The sequence below is a fragment of the Dryas octopetala genome, chromosome 8, assembly GCF_963921425.1.
Source record: "Dryas octopetala chromosome 8, drDryOcto1.1, whole genome shotgun sequence".
NCBI classification, from domain to species: Eukaryota; Viridiplantae; Streptophyta; class Magnoliopsida; order Rosales; family Rosaceae; genus Dryas; species Dryas octopetala.
Window position 1 is genome coordinate 18,930,778 of NC_141373.1, and position 22,711 is coordinate 18,953,488.

Sequence of the window (22,711 nt, forward strand, 5' to 3'; positions counted from 1 at the left end):
GAGGCAGTGATCTACACTATGGGCTAGACATATTTTAAAAAAAATAAAAAAATACACCTACATTTTTTGCCTAGCCCCACCCAATGAAAAAAGAAAAAAAGTTTCCCAAATTTGTCTCTGCCTCTCCATCCCTCATTGCTCCCTCTTATATTTTATTCTCTTAGCCATTTAGAGATTTAAGGATTTAGGGATTCAATTTTTATGCAATAGTTGTGGTATTTGTAATTTACTCTTAAATGTTTGTAAAATTAAATAAGAATTAATAGTTGATTATCCAAATTGTTCAAGAACTCAAGGAAAACTCATGTAATTTGTTGATGTGGGAATATGAGATTGCTTTTAAGCTCAATCTCAATTATTGAAATTGCAAGTTTGGAAATCAAGTAAGCTCTAAATTTCAATATTAAATTCTAGTTGCATATTGCTAGAAATATAGGTTGCTATTGTGTGATTTTGTTTTGTAAAATATCCTTACATATCATGTTTATAATATATTACCAATATGTTCTAGTTTATAACGTCGGATCATCCAAAAATTTCGAAGAGAAGAAAAAGTATTCTTTCTTATTTTAAGAAGACAAACGACCCTACTTCATCTACACTACTTTGTGATTATGAGTCTCAAAGTGAAGGAGTTCAGACTCAAAGAGTCGAGTTGGATCCAAATATTGAGATTACTACTAGTGCGCGCTCTTGAACGTGATCCAAGATTACATCAAGCAATATAGAAGTATCCTATTAATGAACATGATAATGTTCGAAAAGTCTATAATGCACTTAATTAGAACTATGTCCCCCCTTGACTATGTGTATCTTTTATGTTTATTAATGAAATTTCCTCATACTATCAAAGTTTTTTTAGCCCCCCCTAATTCTAATTCCTGAATCCGTCCCTGTGTGGAGGATTCAATGGACAGTCCAAAAAGAAAATCATGTAGAAACTAAATTAGTGTTTATTGAATAGAAACATTATGGGGAATGGAACTCTTTTCTAGTTAATGGTTGGATCAACTGATGCAGCGAAATCGTAAATGGAAAACAAGCGTTAACCCCAAAAAAAATAAACTGGAGTCCACTAGGAAATTGAGAGAATTTAGTTTTATTGATAAAAAATACTGAATAGTAGAAAGCATACATGAGGGGTCTATTTATAGGGGCTGGAGGTGGTGAGATGTGCTCAATTTCCGATGTGGGATGTTGAGCTTTCCTTGCGCACCAAGAATAAAATAACAAAATTCGGAAATAATTTAAAATGTTGTTTTGGAGTAGTAAATGACATTATTTGGCCTAAAATGCCCTATGTCACAAAAAAGCTGTGAGTTGCACTCGTCTCGCGATTCCCTTTGATTTGATATATAATTCGACCATATTTTAACTCCAGACCATCTTCCTCCAAAAATTAGAATGTCTTTCTTGGACTTGCGACGTCGGACACTTCTACACCAACTTACGTCATCCCAAAATATCTAGAAAAACAACTTTCGATCTTTTTCAGCTGCTCGTAACCTTCTTGAGCTATAATTTCTCAATTCTAAACTCTTTTTCCTTAACTTTGAATCACCTTAATTTCTTTAACTTGTTGTGTATGAATGACTCATCTCTTGTCCTACATCATCAACCCTCAAGTAGCTGCTCATGATGATTAAAATATTACCAAATGAATATATGCTAAGCAAGTCCTCCCCTTTTGTAATCAAGTAGCTAACTAGATATCTTAAACTTGTCTCCATTAATGGGATATATATATAATACATATAAGACTATATCATTGTCCTGAGCTTCATTGTCCTGAGTAATAAATAGGCCAGTAGACGATACCCAATGATCATCACCATCATAGCTCCCACTTCCATTGCACCTGAATCAAGTCTTAATTCTTTAATGAAGGGAGACTCACAAGATTCATATCCAAAAGTACCTGAACTTGAGCCTGAGCAACCGTACTGAATTTTCAAGAGTAGCCTGTACGTGTGGTAGTTGAAAGAGATGTAGCGTACCCATGAAATAACCGATGGAACTTTCTGCAACCACATATAGTTACATTGTATTTGTCATATATATTGGTTCTTTTTCAATAATGTTAAGAGTCATTAAATTTATTCACCAATGTGCTCATCAAATGATGTGTAAGTAGCATGCCACCAAAACGCTTTTGCTTCTTTTGTTTAATATACTTGTTTGTTTACCGAAAAAAAATGATGTGTAAGTATCTTATTTGTTAGGCTTAATTGTGTTTTTACCACCCAGAACTTTATTTGTCCCACTTTACCACCCAAAGTTTACATTGATTCTAACTTTACCACCCAGAAATTTATTTGTCCCACTTTACCACCCAAAGTTTACATTGATTCCCACTTTACCACCCAAAACTATTTTTCGTGTCCCAGTTAACCTTTTTCCGTCTATTCTGTCACTCTAGATTTAGGGGGTAAAGTAGGAATCAATGTAAACTTTGGGTGGTAAAGTGAGAATCAATGTAAACTTTGGGTGGTAAAGTGAGACAGATAAAGTTCTGGGTGGTAAAGTGAGAATCAATGTAAACTTTGGGTGGTAAAGTAGGACAAATAAAGTTCTGGGTGGTAAAGTGGGAATCACCCCAAACTTTGGGTGGTAAAAACACAATTAAGCCTATTTGTTATAAATAACTAAACTTTCACATCATTTGGTGAAACAAATTTTGTGAGTGTAGCACTGTTCATTCAGTTTTTCGTCAACTAGTTAATAGTATTATCTTCATGGATTACAATTTTACAACACATTTTACCTGAATAAAGAATCCACCAGATAACATGAAGGTCATAACAATGATGGAAGCTAGTGTTGTTGCCTTCTTCACATCGGTAAAAGCAGCACCTATAGTCAGTCCCAGGCCCTGCAATTTTAAAGCTTACATATTAATCTCTGAATCCAGATATGTATGCTACTTTTGCCTTTGTTTCAAAGAAAAAAATTAATTTATATGAGAATTATGTATATGTATATGTATTTTACCTGAGCAGCCACAATGCTTAAGAAAATTGAAAGCATTGTTTGAAAAAATGCAGCAAAGGTCAGCTTCAAGCCCACCATCAGATAAACTATCAGTAGGAACACTATAGGCAGCAGGAGATCCAGAGGAAGATCACTTGTGTTTCTAGCTAAAAAGTAGGCACTGAGTTTGTACATCTCCACTGATCTCTCTTTAGCTAGTATTGCTCTTTCTTGTGGAAATGTGAAAATTGAACTGAATAAAGGAAAGAATGCCCAAAATACAGAAATGAAGAATAATAGCCCTGCCTGCATGTGATTTTAGAAACAATTATTGCTTTGTGTTAAACTCTACCCTTGGATTTAATCCAACCGTAGTTGACCACCAAATTTTTTGGTCCATGGTGACCAGAACAACTCTGTATGTATAAGTTCGATATGCAATACTTGCCTGATCTTGAAGTCCTTTAGGGGACGAAGTATCCGAGTGCCACCAAAGAAGTCCTATGATTATGGCAGTGGATATAACTTGAACTACACGCAAATAGCTTAAGTATTCATGGCGTCTCTCCTTAAGACCCCTCCTGAAAAGAATTGAAAACTGCTCCCACCAAGTTGCCTTCAATTCCCTTGAATATGGCTTCCCCTGCATCTGATGCTCACCATGATTTGTCAGCACAGAGTTTAGGAGCTTTGTTTTCTCCATTTTTGCAAGTCTGACTTGATTAGCCTCAACTAGAAACTACATAACCATACAAAATAAAATTAGCTATAATGTTCTCTTGCTAGACTGTGAATCTAGATCATTGATTAGATTGACTATTGTTTGAATTTGTGGTCCAGATTCGTAGTGTAAGAGAACATTACCCGGTTAGAGAATTGAGTTTTGGTTACTAACCTCGTGGACATCAATGGCAGTAGGCCCTCCATCTTCCAGCTCAGTTGGAAGTGACTTATCATTTATGTTACCATTTGCAAGATCAATGAGAAACTCTGCTGGATTCATAGCTATAAGTGGTGCACAACCAATGGACGAGAAGTACATCATTGCTTCAGAGGCTTTTCCAAAGTACAAGGAGCTTCCTCTACCCAGGAGGATAAGTTTGTCAAACTTGCTAAAGATTCTACTTGATGGTTGATGTATTGTAGTCATCACTGTTTTGCCAGCCTAAAATACACAAACACAACCACAATATTAACTTTCTGCTTTCAGATCCATATGACCAATTATTGTTGATCATACAAAGAATTCCAATTCCAGTACCTCTGCAATGATGTGTAGCATCTGAAGTATTCGAAGTGCTGCTGTTGAATCAAGACCGGATGTTGGTTCATCTAAAAACAGAAGTGATGGGTTGAGCAAGATTTCATTGCCAATGCACACTCTTTTTCTCTCACCACCAGAAACTCCTCTAACAAATGTGCCCCCCACTATTATATCTTGGCACCTGATGAAAATTAAACCACATCATGGATGTTTACGAAATCAGCAGGCCAATTTCATTCTAAAGAGTTATTATTAATAGCTTCAGAGTGATTGACTTATAGCTTGGAAGTTAAATTTAAAACACAGATACCTTTCCAGGCCTAGCTCATTAATTACATTTATGGCTCTTTCTTCTTTCTGTTTTTTGGTTAGGGTAATGGGAAGGCGGAGCAGAGCGGCATAAGTTAGAGTTTCTTTGACTGTAAGGTGGGGGAACAGTATATCATCTTGCATTACATAACCAATCCTGTTTCATCAAAGCCAATATGTATAAATCAGAAAAATGAGCAAAAATCTCAATCTGGAGCAAAATTTAAACAAGTATCTAGATCAAATGATCCAGATAGAGAGTTTGACAATTTAACATGTTAGACTGTCTAGCAAGAGAACATTTCCACTTAAATATATACCTCCGTTTTAGGGACTTGGTGTAAGGCTGGTCATTGTAAGTGATGGTACCGCTATTGAGCTTGGCTCGTCCGCTGAGGAGATTTAGCAAAGTTGTTTTGCCGCCTCCAGATGGTCCCATGAGAGCAAGAACCTCTCCTGGATGCACTGAGCCAGTGATTCCTTGCAGTATGTAGTTTGCATTGGAGCTTTTCACACCCTTTGCTGCTACCTTGTACTTCACATCTTGGAACTGCAAGATAAATAATATATGGAAGCAAATTGAATTACCCCTTTGCTCAATACATATTTATTTAGGACTATTAGCATACATTGCATATGCATCTCTTGGATTCATATATTTCACCTTGACAGATATTGGTAAGGTAGGCTCTGTATGTAGTTTTTGCTCTCTGGCTGCATCTTGACCATCTTCTTCAGTTGACTTAGATTGAGCTGTTGAAATATTGTCTTCTGGGTAAAAAGATAAGAGCTAGTCAGCTTCTTTTTTATATTTTCTTCCTCTCCTTTTTTTTTTTTTTTTTTTTTTGTACTTAGCCAAGTGTAAACTTAAATTGTCATCAAATGGTACATGCAAATAGTAGAGGCCTATGCTTTATTAATTACTTATTAGGGTCTAGATTGAACTAGTAATTCTTCTGTCCACATCCTGACACTCAAACTTGCCTATCAAACTTAACTCAAGTGGCATGGATGAGCGATGGTAGAGAATTTAGGTTCTTCAACCGGTGAAAATTGTTAGAATATAAAACTTTCTAGTCAATTATACTCTCTAATTATAGAGATCAGTGTCCCAAAGATGTGATACAAAACCCAGGAAAACCTGACTCCCAAATTTCTTTTTGTGTGTTTTGCTTTTTTTCCTCCACTTAGTGGGTGTCACATATATGCATACTGAAATTGTGCAATTTTGAGTGCAGAAAAGTAAGTAATAGTTCCAAAAAAAGTAAGTAATAAGCATACTGCTTTTTGGACTCTGGACTGTCAATGAAATACTCTCTGAGATGTCTCCTGCAGCAAAAGAGAAAGAATATCCCAAGCCATTGCTGAGAATGGAACCAGCTCTCTTGTCATAGCTTCCAGCAACACTAACTTCATCAATATTGATCAACATTTGGGAGCCTAATGACTTTGTTTTTTGAATCATCTTTCCATGACTTGGTGATTCCAACTTCTCAAAACTTTGCCTTCTAAGTTTGCGCATTAATCCACCTTCATTTTTAATCTTTTCTTCATGCTGAGTTATAAAGACTGTCCTCAGTGTTGCAGGTTCAAAATTCAAGCCCTGATCAAAAGTTGAGTCACAGCCAAACTCAACATCTCTCCCCACTTCCATTCCTGCTTGACAAATAAAACTCTGTACGATTAGTCAAGTACATTATTAGCATACAAATCAAACATACAGTAAAATAAAAAGAACTAAATTAACCAATTCAAGAGCAAGAAAGTTGAGAAGAAGAAGAGGATCAATTACTTGAGAGCTAGAAAATATTAAAAAGAAGTACGCAGCAAAGAAGAGAAGTGGAAAGTTCAAGGTCCATGCATGCATTTGAATGTATGGTTTGGAAGATTATATAGGCCAAGATTCCTTATAGCAGTGGCACAGTGACACATTGCAGTCTACAGGGTTCTCAATTAATGCGTCCGTATATTACATGTGGAAGCAACATGGCATGATTGTACGTCTATTTCATGCTATCCTCTTTAATTAATGATTAATAGACCTCTAACTTGTTTTACACAGGAAGCTTAGGAATTATGGATGGAATGCAATTCTTGCATATCCAATCAATGATTGTCTCTGAAAATAAGTATATTATGCGATCAGATATCACCTTTTGCATGCGTTGAGATATTTTGGGGTAAAATCTCACTTCTTAACTTCACAATGACGAAGTGGTTAAATTGGAGACAAGCACAAGTTTATTAAGTGAGACCAAAGTCATTTGAGATCAAACTTCACACTTGGAACTCCAAAAGGTGATTAAGCCAAGGATAAGAGCGGTGTAATGAGGGTACGACTGCTTGGCTCCTTATAGAAAGCAATCACAAATTAATTAAAAGTGTTAGAAAATATGATTTTTAATAAGGACAATTTTCAAGTTGATTCCAAGCCAATTAAGTTGGGGTCTACATTGGAGCATGTTCTTCTATGTAAGGAGATGAACAGTGGTGGATCCAAGAATTTTTTCTTATGGGGTAAGATGAAGAAGCTCTCACATATGGAGAAATAAGAATTAGTTCCATCTTCATCTTTGAGGCTTTTCTTCAAACAGGTTGTGGTTGCCTCTGCCTTGAAGGAATATATGCAACCAATACCTCAAGGTGTCACCTAACTATAGTTAATTCAGTGCAAGATTTTTGAACTCATAGGTCAACTGACCCCATTTGCTCCTATGTAGCTCGGCCATTGGAGATGAAGACTGATTATTTGCTCAAAATCATAAACGAGCGAATACGAATTTGATCTTAAAGTAAACCACATGAATGTGACAAATAGTGGTTCGAAATCCTTGTCCAGAATACAAAATAAAAGGTATATAGGATCAATTACAAAATACCTACATTAACTATAGTGTCACTTTCAATTTGGTACATGAGTGTCAAAACTTGACAATTAGGTACACAATTTTTGCTCCACTTGACAATTAAATACATTTCGTCAACCCTCCCGTTAGATCCACTGTTTTCTGCTTATGTGTCCACGTTAAATGCCACGTGACACTAGTGGGACCCATATTTTCGATACTTAATTTGGCTTTCAACTCACTCTTTCCTACCCATCAGATGGGTATTCCAGCTCATTCTTATGTCTAAAATACCCATTTAATGGGCGAAAAAGAATAAGCTGAAATCCAAAATGTCAAAAAGATGTGTCCCGTTAGTGCCATATGACATTTAACATGGACATGTAAGTAGAAAACGATGAATCTAACAAGAGGGTGACGGAAGATACGTAATTGTCAAATGGAACAAAAGTTGTGTACTGAATTGTTAAGATTTAAAACTCATGTACCAAATTGAAAGTAATACTATAGTTAATGTAGGTATTTTGTAATTGACCCTACAAGGTACATATAGTCTTAAATTGGCAGTTGGATTTGGCTATCAATTCCAAGCGCACCCACTACTTTTCTGGAAAGGGAAAGGACCTGGATGAGGTCCACACCACCCAGCCTCCTGGTGGCAGAGGTGGTGGTGGCGGCGGAAGTGGTGTCGGTGGTTGTGGTGGTGATGGTGGCGGCGAGGGGTGCGGTGGCGGTGGCAGTGACAGTGGTGGTGACGATGGTGGTGATGGTAACTGCGGCATGGTGGTAGTGGTGGTGGTATTGTAATTAATTGGCAAGGTGATGGGTGAACACGACCTTTCTTTTTTTATAAAAATTGGAATTTTGAAAATGACACCAATTTAGGTGGAATTTAAATTTGGAATTTACAGCCTTCAAATCCCAAGTTTTTTTCCACATAGAATTTACAAAATTCTATAATTATAGATCCAAACAAGGAAATTAGAGCATGTAATTTCTTAAATGCTGAGTTTTGTTTAAATTCCAAGTTTTTTTTCTCCATCCAAACACACCATTAGCACCATATCCATTTTGATAATTATACATAAACATAGCATTTTTACATCAAAATTTACCAAACACTACTCTACTGCTGCTTTTAACACTTACAGCACTTTTGAGAAGTTTTCTTACGCTGGACTACTATCATAATTCCGTAGTTTTGTCCAAAACATAGTAAAGTTTTAAATTAACCACGTACCTAAAGGTTTGTGATTATTTTTAAAAGTTGTGTCAAATAGACGGCTAAGACCTAAGAGGAGAGAAAATGACAAACGAGAGGAACTGGGTCCAATTTTTGTTCGCTTCAAAAATATCTAGCCAATCACTTAACAAGTGCACGTTTTATGCATTGCATACGGTATGCATGTGACCTTTCGGGATTAATTGGCTTCTCTGGCATTACTAGAAGCATCTGTCATTTTACTTCCAGCTAATTTAAGCACTTGGATATTCTGTTATTTGTAGTTATGAAAAATGGCTTTTCGATTCATGGACGTCAGATAAGAGTACTAAACAATAAAATTGTGGCTACGCTTTAGAATTATAGCTGGCACCAAAGCATTGGGCGGTGCCCCAATTTCTAGGGCACATTGATAACCAAGAATAAACGATGGACAATCATGGACCCATGTATGCATGCATGTACTATTTGTAGTTGGTTGGGCGGTTCGTGAGTGAGGCAAAGTGGCAAACCGAAACCGATTTCGCAGTTAGGTCCTCTGGTTACTGTCTTTATATATGAGGACTAGTAGCTATCAAGGTTTTCAGAGTGCCAATGTTTTGTTCCTTTCAAACGACTTTTACTTTTGTTTTTGGTGAAGTAGTACCTTTCAATTTGAGTTTAGTTTATGGATCAATAGTACACTTCAGTCTAGAATTAAAAATTTGTTGTTTGAAAAGAACTTGAATAAGGCGTTGGGCTAGCTTATTGGCCAAGAAGAAATTATTTTGGCATTCAAGGGTTTTTTCTGTATATATTATAAGAGAATCGTTATTATTGTAGCACTAGCGAATCTATATAGAGATAAGTAGGTCTGTCTTTCTCATGCAGCAAAATTGTCTCATTAATTTACCCACAAAATTATCCATTCGGTCTTAAATGAAATGTCTCTGAAAGAGACCAACTGGGGTAGAGGCTTGATATATATCAGCAATATTAGGAAGGAGAAGCCTTTACTCGTATAATTTATATCCTATGTTGATTTTTTATGTATTGATATAGTTTATATCCAAAACTAAACCCAAAACGCATAATTTTTGAACTTGAAAAGCATCGTTTTTGTGCAAAGACATAATATCAACATATAATGATAAACAAAAGATCCTATTTAATTTCTTTAGTTTTGTATGGATGAGGACCCTCTGCCATACTGTTTGGTACCAGGCCATACCAGGCTTTTAATCTCAGCCATTAAAAAAAATTATGTGGTTGAGATTACACCATATTATGTGTGTTTTTGTGTACATGAACAATTTTTTTAATGGCTGAGATTGAAAGCCTGGTATGGCCTGGTACCAAACAATCTGGCAGAGAATCCTCATCCGTTTTATATATATAGGATCTAGAATGGTAACTCTGCACTGATTGGTCCAGGATATATGCTGCAAATCTTATTCCACAGCATACAGACTTATAGCCATAAATTATTCAGGATTACACATCAAAGATTTAATTAAGTTTGGTACCTTAAATACGAGGGGGTATTGCACAGCCTCTCAGCAGAGGCTAATTTCATGAAGATTTGAAGATGGGACGACATTGGTATTAAAAAAAAAAAAAAAAAAAGGACAGATTCATTGGGCTTGAAAGCAACACAAGCCTGCTACTGAGAATTCGTGGCCTTAAATTCAAATGGAAAATGTCTTATTTCTTACGTGTAAATAGTCAGCCAATTAATGATCACAGTTTAATGTTATTAAATTTTTTTTTTTTTTTGAGAAAGGTTTAATGTTATTAAATGTACTCTAAAAAAACTCATATAAAAATTCAGTAATGCTACACTTACCATATTTTTATACCATAATTTCATACACCTTATGTGGCAACTTACATGGCATTCATGCATTGAACACTAAAAAATAAAAACAAAAATCCAAAAAGAAAAAGAAAAACTTTGTCCAGTAAAATAAGGACACGTAAGATGGTATAAAAATATGGTATAAGAATGTGGTAAATATAGCATTATTGATAAAAATTTACTCAATCGATCTACTTAAATAAACTCTAAATTAACCAATATAAAAACTTTACAATCACTAATGTAACTCACTTACTTTACAGTTTCGTTCATTAATTAGCTGTATGTTTAATATTTTGATTTTTTGTATGGTAATATTTTATTTTCTATCACTTGAGTTGAGACCCTAATCTCTAGCTCTTAAATTTTAAACCCTTGTAAAACTTATATTTAACTGTACCACAGTCACACTAATTAAAATTTACGTTGAGATACTAATTAATATGGTATATGCACTACAAAATAATGAACATTAAACCCAATATCTTAAACATCTTAATTTTTTTTTTGATAAGAAGCTATTGATTTTATTTATTGAGAGTCAGTAAACACTGCTTCAGTGAGCCAAGAAGGCATTACATCAGTCCAGAAGGACACTCCAACATGAGACTTAGCAAATTGGGCTAGCTGATGAGCCACTCTATTAGCATCCCGTCTTCGAAATTGGCAAGTGGCATCCCGAAAGGATGCCATACGCAGGCAAGCTTCCTCCACCAAGACACCGTCGGCATGCAAGCAGGGAGAGTCATCCATGATACATTTTACTGCATATTGGGCATCCATTTCTAGGATCACATGCTGGTAGCCCATATCCCTAGCTAGAGTCAGCCCCATTGCAGCAGCCATTAGTTCTGTGGCATTAGGAGAGAAGGACCCCGGGACATGTTTGGCCGCTGCAACCATAACAGCACCTGCACTGTCGCGAATCACCACTCCCAGCCCACACTTGCGCTGCGCCACAGATGTACTCCCATCCACATTTATTTTGTAAACTCCAACAGGCGGATGTTCCCAAATATTTAGACTAGATGACACCAAGCCTGCCCCCCGTACCTGAGTTTGGGCTTCCCCATATTCCACAGCCAGCTGAGCCAGGCGGTCGAAAGAGAGCGCAGCATCCACTTGCACCTGGTTGTGCACCCAATCGTTCCGATGGTGCCAAATTCCCCAACAAATGAAAGCAAACAGAGTCATTTCATCCTTTGTGAGGACCTGCATGGCAAACTGAATCAAATCCATCACAGACCCCCCCATCGGCCATCCCACTGCTTCACTTAGGGAAGAGTGATTCCAAATTGAACGGGCATGCTTACATCCCCAAATAGCATGTAAGGAAGTTTCGGGTTTTTTGGAACAACAAGGGCAGATGGGAGTGTCACAGAGCTTGCGGTGGAAGAGGTTTGCATTGCATGGGAGGATCTCTTTACACCCTCGCCACAGAAAAATTTTCACCTTCCCCGGTATCTTGAGCTGCCATACCTTCCGCCATAAACCTTCCATTGAAACCCGAGATGGTCCCTCAGAGCCCCCCAGGCGATGCTTATCCGCCATAGCCACCCAATATCCACTTCTAACCGTATAATGCCCATTGCGAGAGTAATGCCATATCCGGGTATCTTCCACGGGCAATCGACTAATAGGAATGCCGACAATCACATCTGCTTCCGCTATGGAAAAAAGAGAATAGATGCGATCGTAATTCCATTGCCTTCCAGGAGTGATGAGATCGCAGACCCGTAAATCATTCGCTGCTAATGGAGGAGAGTGCACCCGAAAGGTAGTTGGGGTGGGGAGCCAGCCATCCTTATATACCGAAATGTTATCTCCATTGCCCACCCGCCACCTCAATCCCGTCAACAGTAGATCCCTAGCCCACATTAGTGATCTCCAGAAGAAGGAGGGTCTAGACCCCAAATTTGCCTCTGAGAAAATTCCATTTGGGAAATATTTTCCTTTTAGTACCCGGCTTACTAAAACATGTGGGGAGTTGATAAGCCTCCAGCCCATCTTCGCTAACATAGCCTTGTTAAAACTCTCCAAATCTCGGAAACCCAGACCCCCATCAAGCTTCGACGCACACAGCTTCTCCCACGCAAGCCAGTGCATGCCCTGTTTATGTTTGTTTCCCCACCAAAACCGAGATACCAAGGCTGTAATCTTCCTGCACATTGCCTTAGGCATCCTAAAAATGCTCATATAATAGGTGGGAATGGCCTGTATTACCGCTTTGAGCAAGACTTCCTTTCCAGCCCGTGAGAGTAGCTTTTCCTTCCACCCATTAAGCCGCTGCCAGACCCGATCCTTTAAGGAATTGAACACATCCAATTTTCTTCTCCCTGTCACCGTAGGCAAGCCCAGATATTTTTCATGACAGTGCATTACAGGAACACCCAACACCTGGGATATTATTGTGCGAATAAGATGCTCTGTATTTTTACTAAAACATACAGCAGACTTAGTGAAGTTGACTAGCTGTCCTGAGGCTTCTTCATAAGTTTTCAGTATTTCCTTTATCGCCCATGCCGCCCCAGTAGTAGCCTCAAGGAACAAAAGACTATCATCTGCATAGAAAAGATGGGTAATTGATGGGGCGTAGAAGCCGACCTTGACCCCTCGAATCATATTTTGTCGTTCTGCATTATGTAGTAGTGCACTAAGGCCTTCGGCACACAACAAAAACAGGTATGGGGAGAGCGGGCAGCCTTGCCGTAGGCCCCTGTGTGGTGTAATATTCCCCAGAGGAACTCCCTTCCACAAAACTGAAAACCGCACAGTAGTAATACAATCCATAATCCGAGCAACCCACCGTTCATGAAACCCCAATTTAAGCATGATGGCTTCCAAAAAACACCATTCGACCCGGTCGTATGCCTTAGCCATGTCTAATTTAAGTGCCATTTTCGGTGTGGCTGAAGCATTCTGAGTTTTAATTGTGTGGGTAGTTTCGAAAGCAGCAACCACATTGTCAATAATTTGACGGCCCGGGACGAAGGCACTTTGGTTTTCCGAAATCACGTTTGGGAGCACCCCTTTCATTCTGTTTGCGAGAGACTTAGCAACAAGTTTGTAAAGAACCGTGCAGAGGCTGATCGGTCGAAAGTCCGAGACATACTGTGGCTTCTCAATCTTGGGGATGAGCGCAATAAGGGTGTCATTGACGCTCCCCACACTTTCATGTCCATTCAAAACTTTGAGGCAGAAATCCGTAACACTATCGCCCACAATATGCCAATACCGTTGATAAAAGAGAGCGGGCATGCCGTCCACACCCGGGGATTTTGTGGGATACATCTGAGAAAGGGCTTTCTCAACTTCTTCTCGGCTGAAAGGATGTAATAATCCGGCATTCATTGCATCCGAGATCTTGGGTTCCACATTAAACATCTTAATTTGAACACTAACAAACATTTATAAACCCCGGAAAAACACTATAAACCTTCAACTCTAGCTTCAATCCCCAGTTTGTGGGATGCACTTATTTGAAGTATAAGGTCAGGGTTCAAATATGTCGAGAGAAAGATCCCACATAAAAAATGTGAGGCCTTGCATAGTGGTTATAAGTGTTTGGGCTATTCCTCCTAGCTATTGCCAAATAGTTTTGGGATGAATGTCTAGCTATATAGTCGTTTAAGGAATCAGAGCATACTATCCACGTGTTAGGCCCAACGGCCACATGTACTCTCATGTCACCCAATTTGAATTTTCTACGTGTTAGGTTTGAGTGACTTCACACGTGTGGAGGCGTGTTGAGAAAAAGATCAGGCCTAGTTTATAAAGGTCTTGGGCTTCCAATTGATTTTAGAATAGATGTCTAGATTTGTTTATGTGGCACATGGACAACAAGAAGATGACACATGGCGCATAGACAACATGGAGAGGAATGACACATGGCAGTGGTCCAACGATGACCAATGGTGGTCCGGAAGTATAGTCGGCGGTGGTCTGGCAAAGATCCGGTGGTTGTCGGTAAAGTTCTGGCAGTGGCAGGTGGTGGTCCGATGGGTGGTCAGCCCATGTGGTGATGATATGTGGTGACATGTGGTAGTGTATTTGGGCAACATATGTCAATGTGGGCAGCTTTGTCATTTCAAATCCCAAAATGCAAATTACGAGCCTACTCTATTGAGCATTTTGAGAATAAAATGTAAAACTCATTGACCAAATCCAAAAGTAAAAGTCAAGACTACTATTTTGTAATTATGAAAAATTTACTTGATGTAATTGTAATTTGCTATTTTATGTTTCATGGTTCTGCCACCATATTTTTCCTAAATCAATTTTCTTTATCCTAAGAGTTTAAATTATATATTAAATAAAAATATTTGGGTTTTGTGTTTTAATTTTATTGTTTTTTTGCACCCACGCACTATCAATTGGTAATTTGGGTTTTCATTCATGTATGCAGTATGCTGAATGTAACATCTCTCACAATCTGACATTGCGCTGTCGGGTAGGTGCCTAAACAGATAGGGACTTGCACTGTTCACACCCCATAGTCTTATGGCACTTGCCTCAGTCGTGGTCCAATAGTACTAATCGTACTCACCCTCACACAATGGGTCAAGTGGTCGACCAGGACCCAACAAAAGTCACCCTTGGTTTTTTCTTATCTAGCTTTGACAGGAAATCAAGCCCACTACTTTTTATTGAGTTCAATTGTTGTCTTGACAAGAGCTCAAATAGTTCAAACATTATGATGAATTTGTTTAATAATTCAATTGCTGCTCGAGAAAATGAATTTAGCATTTTCTTTCCCTTTCTCTAGAGGCTGCAAGGAGGGTGCTTGAGCAAGCAATATTATTAGAAATTGTAAATCAAGTACAATTATCTCATATTGAAGGATTGAGCATAGAAGAGACTAAAGAAGGCCGCAAACTCCCAAAATTATGAAACATAAAATAAGTCTTAAATTAGTTAGTATGGGTTGTAGAGAATTCAGTCATTGAAAGATAAGTTCAAATGAGGAATATTATTTACAAAATAATCCAACGTCTCCATTTTACATTTTTATAATCATATAATCATTGCTTAGTTACAATTTACAGTTGTAACTAGATGTGTCAAACAGGCCAGGCCGGCACAGGCACAGCACGAGTACATGGACTGAGCTGTGCCAAAGTTTTTAGCCTATTAGGTACGGTACAACATGAGCACGATACGGACCAAACACAGCACAAGTACGAAATGAGTCCGAGTAATCGTTTTTCCCATTTTTAAATAACTTTTCAACAAGGAAATTTAATTTTTCAAGAAAAAAAATGTTAAAAGATAATTATCAAAAAGAAAAAAAAATATCACAAAATAAGTTTTCCCACCCTAAAAAACATTTGTGGGTCATCCGTTTAAGGCACGACATGAGTACGAATTAGGCGCAGGTTGTGCCAGGTCTAGATCTTAGTTATATGGGCCATACAGGCACCACAGAAAACCATGATTGAGCCCAAATTAAACTAGCCAGGCCATCCCATTTGACACTTCTAATTGTAACTATAACTCAGTTATAAACTGTCAATTACATTCAAAAATTCTTTCAAACAAATATCCAAATTGAAAGATCCTGAAATGGACTAGGTTATTCAAAAATTTGTTCATGTAGACTAGAAAAAAAAAAATGAAATTGGACGAACATTGAATCCGTTTTTCTAAAGTCCAACAATCATTAAGTACTTATAGAAAGACTATAGGCGCGATGTAAAACATGAGAACTGATACACTTTTAAGTAGTGTGTTTGAACACTCACCACAACATTTCGGACACTCACTTAAATTTGATTGATAGTTTTAATCCATTGTTCGTCATTTACAACCCACAATTACGTCAAAAAAATAGTCACTTACATGGTTTTTTTGCATGTTACTTGTAGAATCTTAAATACACAATTACAAGATTTTTTTAGGCCCAAACACTTGTTTGTTGAGGAGAAATTAACTAATCCAATTCACATGAGTCCAAAGAAAAGAACAAAATCAGAAAAAAAAACAAAAAAACAAAAAAACAAAAACAAAAATAAAATTGAAACTGTTACAAGATGTAACTATCCAATAGTTTTAATTGGCGTTCGCCGCGTTCGAATGCTTGTAGAAAAAATGTTAGCTTACACTTATAACGTGGATCAGGTTGTATTAATTACAAAAAGTGGGTTTCTTTATCACTGGAATGTGTGCAGTGGGTGTTTTAGCCATTATCTTAATATCCAAATAGGCAACTCAGTTTAAAGTGGACTATGTTGTTCAAAACTTGCATCGAAAAAATTACATGTGATTCAACCAAAAAATTGTGATTGTCATGGAGTCATAATTGAGTTTGTAAATAAAAAATAAAATAAGAAATGTTGTTTGGTCGATTGATTGGTGGAACAGCGTTTATGCTATATATACCTAAACTGAAATGACATAAATATTTAATATTTAAAATAAAAAATGAGTTGAATTTATTATTTAATCTCAACTAGCCTATTAAGTATTGACTTCATCTATAGTAGAAATTTATATATTGTACGAACGAATCCTTATAAAAAATATCTTGGATTTTTAAAGCCTTATCCGATTCTCTTTGGCAGTAAAATATAACAATTACGTAAGAAATAATTTAATTAATATAAAAATATAGTTACTCTCAAACTGTAAGACCCCGTATTTTTCAAGGAGTTATTTTAAATATTTTGCGAATTTATTTTAAGGATTTTGGGAATTTATTTAGAAATTTAAAAGGTTTTGGTTTCATTTTTAATTTTTGTTTTAAATTGGGTGTGACCCAAAGTTGACTTTTAAATAGAATGGGCTTTTGATTTTGACTTTGGACTCGTTAGGTAGGTCTCGAACCCACGAGTTCGTAGACACGCGGCACGCGTTAATCGGAGCTACGGTTTGAAAGATACGGGCTTTTGAAGCGAGTGGCAAACTTGTAATTTTTACAAAGGTGGGTTTTAAAACCCCAAAAATCAGATTTCCTCTCTCATTTTCAGACTCTCTCTCCTCTCTCCCCGTGCTCTCTCTCTCTCACGCGTCTCTCTCTCGCTGCAACTGTGCAGCCACCACTGTCACCGGCGCGTGGCGGCGCGTCCGACCGTGGCTGACGACGGGACCGGCCCAGATCTCCTCGCCGTCCCTCCCTCTTCTTTTCCCTGGCATCGGTTCAGCCCATGAAATCCCCAAACCAGAAACCCAGTTTAGGCCGGTTGTAGCTCCGGTGGTGACGCGACGGTTCCGACGGTTTCGCAACCCAACTCTGGCCCAGAAAGCTCCCTCTCGTCGAACCCATCACGATGGTACCCTCCGATCGTCCATCGGAGTTCGCACGACGGCGAATCGACCACTCAAGGCCGATGACTTCCGCCGCCGATTCCGGCGTTTCCGGCGATAATTGGCCGTCGGTCCAGTTATGAGAAATGATCCTCTAGGTATGAGCTTTCTTTCTCCCTTATTCTTGCGTGTCAATTTTGAGAACCTAGAGATTTGAAATTTTAAGGCTTGTTCTCATTTCGGGTTTACCTTGAATTGAACCTATTTAAATGATTTATGAGTTATTTTTCAACAAGTTGAAGTGTCTATGTTGAAATTTGGTTGATTGTTAGTTGAAAAATCATTTTTATAGGATATGACGCCGCTGCCACCCTTGCTTCCGCCATTTGTGGCGGCGGGTCAGCGATCATTTCTCTCATTTTGCCCAAATTGAATTTCTAAGAGACCCTCTGTGGTTATTTGGTGAGTTCTGTGAAATTTCTGCGTGGTTTAGGACCGGGCAGTCACCGTGCGTGGTGGTTACCGTCCATTTCGGTCATTGAATGGAAGTTGTGAATCCTGAATATTTAAATATTGGTTGTCTGGTCTTAACAGGTACATGGGCTCGGGAAATCTCATTCCCGATGCCGTTATGCTGTCGATTTGGTATCCGAGCAATGACACCGTGAATGGTATTTCAGACTTTTAATGTAGAGTACCATTAATAAATCGTCGGTTTTGTGTGATTTGATGCTTTATGTTAGAGGAAGCTAAGTATAGGGTTCAGACCATGAGAAGGAATTGACGAAGTTTGAGACTAAAGGATTAAGTGAGGATTAAGCAATTATCATACAATAGACTGTGAGTAGGAATGACAAACAAGTGAGGAAAGGGTCGTGAGTAGGAATCAACTTCAGAAAGGTTTCTGTATAGTTCAGAGTAGACTGTGAGTGGACTTTGTTTTATAAACGTTTTTATGAAGTTTCATGATTTAAACTCTTATTTGTTGCCTTGAGTTTTATTTGGATTTGTTGAATGGTGAATTTGAATTTGATATTAAAAGGTTTATGGTTTTCGAATGATTAGTTTTCCAATTTAAGCTATTGAGATTTATGATTATGCGGAAGATAATATTTTAAATTTGGTTTTAGCGTCAACCATCGGGAGTTTTCAGTTATTTGGATTCATGAGATGAGCAGATAAATTTAAAATGTTTGGGCTTGACATTTGATTTTATGGTTTTAAGAACTATATTATTTTGAGACGATTTATTAATTGCATAATTTGAGGATTTGTGAAAAGCTTAAGAGATCGTAATTTACAGACTTTATCTATTTACAAGAATGGTTTTAGTAAGTTGTAGAACGGTTTTCAAATCACCATATTAGTACCCTCACCCACAGGTACAAATACAAATAGGTCTTTGAGACCCATCACGACACACACATAGGCTTTGGGCCGTGTTCCGGGATGCCTCGCCCTTTGGGGGCAGTCTACGTGCACGTACAACATTTTGGCTTGTTGTATGACGGCGATTCGACGGTACAAAGGCCACTGTATGTCCACTTGTATGACGGCGATTCGACGGTACAAGGGACACCCTAAGTCCACTCGCATGACGGCGTTGCGACGGTGCGGGTGGAAGGGCAATCTACGTGCACGTACGACACTTTGGCTTATTGTACGACGGCGATTCGACGGTACAAGGGCCACCGTGTGTCCACTTGTATGACGGCGTTGCGACGGTACAAGGGACACCGTAAATCCACTTGCATGATGGCGTTACGACGGTGCGGGTGGAAGGTTAAGTAGACGGTCCACTTGGTGCGACAGTCTTGTACGGTACCAATGTGGAGCCCGTCAAATGGGTACTTATATGGCCAACGATAATTCTAAAAACTTTATTAGATAAAAATATTTTTAGTTATTTTCTATCAGTTCAAGACACAAAAGAGATTTTAGCTAGAAATTTTATAAGATATAACATTTCTATTACTTCTCATTATTTTCTATGTTCAAAAAGGAATTTCAAAGTTGAAGTTATTATAAAGAATCTTTCTATTGGAATTATGTTGATGATGTAAGTATTTGATAAGTTGTGAAAGAGTTCATTACAACGAATATTTGATATATTTCTTTCTTTTGATCATTTGTGAAAAGTTTCAAAAACGTATTTTAAAGCTGGGGGATTTCAAAGAGCGATGTGAGTGAAATTAGTTAGTTTAACTGTTGCTTGATTTCTTGTGTGCATTTGTTTGCTAGGACTTGATTTGACTAGGACTTGGTAAGTTTAGGCGTGAATCTTGATGATGGAATTGATGAATGGATTATGCATTGAGGTTATGAGTTAGGATGTGAATGATTCGAGATTGAGGTTAATAACTGACGTTTAGGCAATTAATTTGCCAGAATGAGGATCATTATTTATTGATGGAATTTAAGATGTGAATTCGAGGATTTATGATTTATTTTGATGCTTGGATGATTGGTGATGAAATTATTGTGTGATTGAATATTTATGGATATTATTGTGAATTATTATTAAGTATGGAAGAAGTTGGATTTTATTGAGAATAATTATTTTGTTATTTCACTCATACGAGCTCTAGTGAGCTTACCGGGTTATTTGTTTGAATGACCCGGTGTACCATGGATATGGTACGGTGTGGTTATTGGTGTTTTGCAGGTTAAGCAGGCTGAGGAGGCAGTGAGGAGAAGTTGAGGCAGTGGGACCTACTTTATTTTGATTTAACTGATTTTATACAGTGATTTTTACATACATGTTTTTGGGCTCACACTCTGATTTATCAAATGTATTTATTTATTATGTTAAGTGCATGACTCATTCTTTGAAAAGAGGTTTAAATGACAAAGTTTCAGTGTATTTTTGGGCCCTAGGATCGGGGCGTTACACAAACCATTTTAGGGGTCATATCGTGTTCAGGCTTGAGTCAGGTCTAATCGAGTTTGGAGACAATGTTGAGCGAGCCTCGACAATAATACCCAAGCACGAACCTGTTGGAAATTAATCATATAAATATATACAACGGAACTTAAATTTCATATGATCATACTTCGGATTGATATATGATGCAATAAAACATGAATAACTATAGAAGATTCATACATTATTCTCTTGATTGAAAGTCAGATGAAAGTGTGATTCCAAACTCTCTCCACCAATTGGTTCTTTCAGTCACACAAATGTATGACATCTAATTAGTACACGCTAGGAGGAGGTGGAAGGATGAACTTATTGAAGAATGTGAGTGCTAGCTCTCTTCTCTCAAGTTTGGTTGTAGAGAAAAATGAAAGAATGTAGAATATTGAACTTTAATGGGGGCTTCACTTGTTTTGACTCCATGACTTAAGCTAGCCCAATTTTATAGATTTTAGTGGAAGACTATTTTCCACTAAAGGAGGGCCGACCATCCTAGTCTTATGGGCTAAGTAGTTAGTCCATTCGACCAGGCAATTACCATTTAATTAATTAATAAGTCCATCATTCTATTTCCTTCTATTTAGTCATAGGCCCAAAAATAATTAACTATTAATTAATTTTTGTTCATGCCCATTTCTAATACTACCTCACACCTATTAGCGTGTAACTTCTTAAGTTTAAATTAAATTTGACAGTGGTTTTAGGAAACTTTCCTAAATTAACCTAAATTGGGTAAAATTGTCATTTTACCCTTAGGTCTCCATAAGTCATGATTGACACCTATCAGCATGTCATGGCTACCCAAATTAACCGAAAGAGAAAATAACCTATTCAATCTTGATTGTAACACAATACAGTCTCTCTATCATTCTATGTTCCGATTCATGGACGTCGGGTATGGAATTTCGTCAACCCTAACATGATCCTTGAAGGTCCAACACTAATTATATGTACATTCCATTCGATCAAGGAAGCTTGTTTCATATAACATGTATTCATTCTATTATTCGTGCTCAGTGAACCATTTACTAACACACATGATCCTCTCCTTGTGTCTTTACACATATTATCTGAGACCGATTATCCTAAACTTTAAACAGAGATAGATCATGCTGGTCTTTTCAGATTTGATATTGTCCATATATCAATCCTACGATCTAGAACAATTTAGACTTTAAGTACTGAGGGATATAAGTTTCACGGTCCAAACTTTTTTATGACTTTAAAATTATTTCTTTAACTTAAAACCATGAACATCTTTTATGCATACACATTTATATAAAGATATAATATGTATATGAATGATGCTACATAAAATTAAGACAAGTTTTCCCATGATGTTAGAAGTACACGAAAAACCTACAATATGTTTATTAAAACGATTTGCAATAGGGCATATTCCAACAAAACCCACCAAAGAGATTTGGGCTATATGCACCTAAATGAAGAATTTATATTGAGTCTATTTTAAGGCCTAAATATGTTTGTAAAATATAAAAATTTGTGCAATTTACAAATTATATAAAATTAATTATTACATATATGACATAACAATAATTGTAAAAAAAGTTATAATTTTATTAGTTTCATCATAAAAATTACATTTTTTTATTAAAGTCCAAAAATGCAATGAGGGACTGCATCACTATAGGATATGCATGTACATCCAAACTAACTTGGTACCTACGCACCTTGCAGGCTTGCACATCATAACCTCAAAAATACATGAAAAAGATAATAATAAATAAAATATTTTGGATTTTGTAATGATTTAATTTATAACATTATGTTAGTTTATAATGTGTATATAATAACTAATTTATACATAATGTATAATAAAATAATATTTTAGATATAACAATTTTTCTTTAGAGTGGTTGTCATCACTTACATATATATATATATATATATTTTTTTTTTGTGGGGGTGTAATAGGATGACTTAATTTATGTATAGAACATATACAAGAATCACATAATCCTATAACCCATCAAAAAACAAAAAAAAAACAAAAGTGCAGATCATCAATATCTGAAAATTTTCGTAGATATAATATGCAGAAATAAATAATATATATATATATATATATATATTCGAGCGG

General features: G+C 37.0%; 1 protein-coding gene across 3 annotated transcripts; it reads right to left on the minus strand.

The window, feature by feature from the left end:
* Positions 1 to 1,596: 1,596 nt before the first annotated feature.
* LOC147277792 (ABC transporter G family member 22-like) lies at positions 1,597 to 6,197 on the minus strand. Of its 3 annotated transcripts, XM_086253399.1 has the most exons (11): positions 5,825 to 6,197; positions 5,208 to 5,314; positions 4,864 to 5,093; positions 4,545 to 4,700; positions 4,232 to 4,415; positions 3,866 to 4,135; positions 3,415 to 3,709; positions 2,992 to 3,272; positions 2,765 to 2,872; positions 1,945 to 2,021; positions 1,597 to 1,858 (listed from the first exon to the last, which is right to left on the minus strand). In XM_086253399.1, the coding sequence occupies exons 1-11, from the start codon at positions 6,195 to 6,197 to the stop codon at positions 1,702 to 1,704; spliced, it is 2,238 nt and encodes a 745-aa protein (XP_086109525.1). In that variant the 3' UTR covers positions 1,597 to 1,701. The 3 variants fall into 3 exon arrangements, with proteins under 3 accessions (XP_086109525.1, XP_086109524.1, XP_086109521.1); XM_086253398.1 differs by having other exon boundaries at positions 1,668 to 2,021; positions 5,208 to 5,311; XM_086253395.1 differs by having other exon boundaries at positions 1,668 to 2,021.
* Between the last annotated feature and the right edge of the window lie 16,514 nt (positions 6,198 to 22,711).

Coding starts and splice junctions, on each gene's coding strand:
- LOC147277792 (XM_086253395.1), bottom strand. CDS start 6,197: ATGGAAGTGGGGAGAGATGTTGAGTTTGGCTGTGACTCAACTTTTGAT. Junction 4,701..4,863: donor ACCAAGTCCCTAAAACGGAG/GTATATATTTAA, acceptor TTGATGAAACAG/GATTGGTTATGTAATGCAAG. Junction 4,136..4,231: donor TGCTACACATCATTGCAGAG/GTACTGGAATTG, acceptor TGTGTATTTTAG/GCTGGCAAAACAGTGATGAC.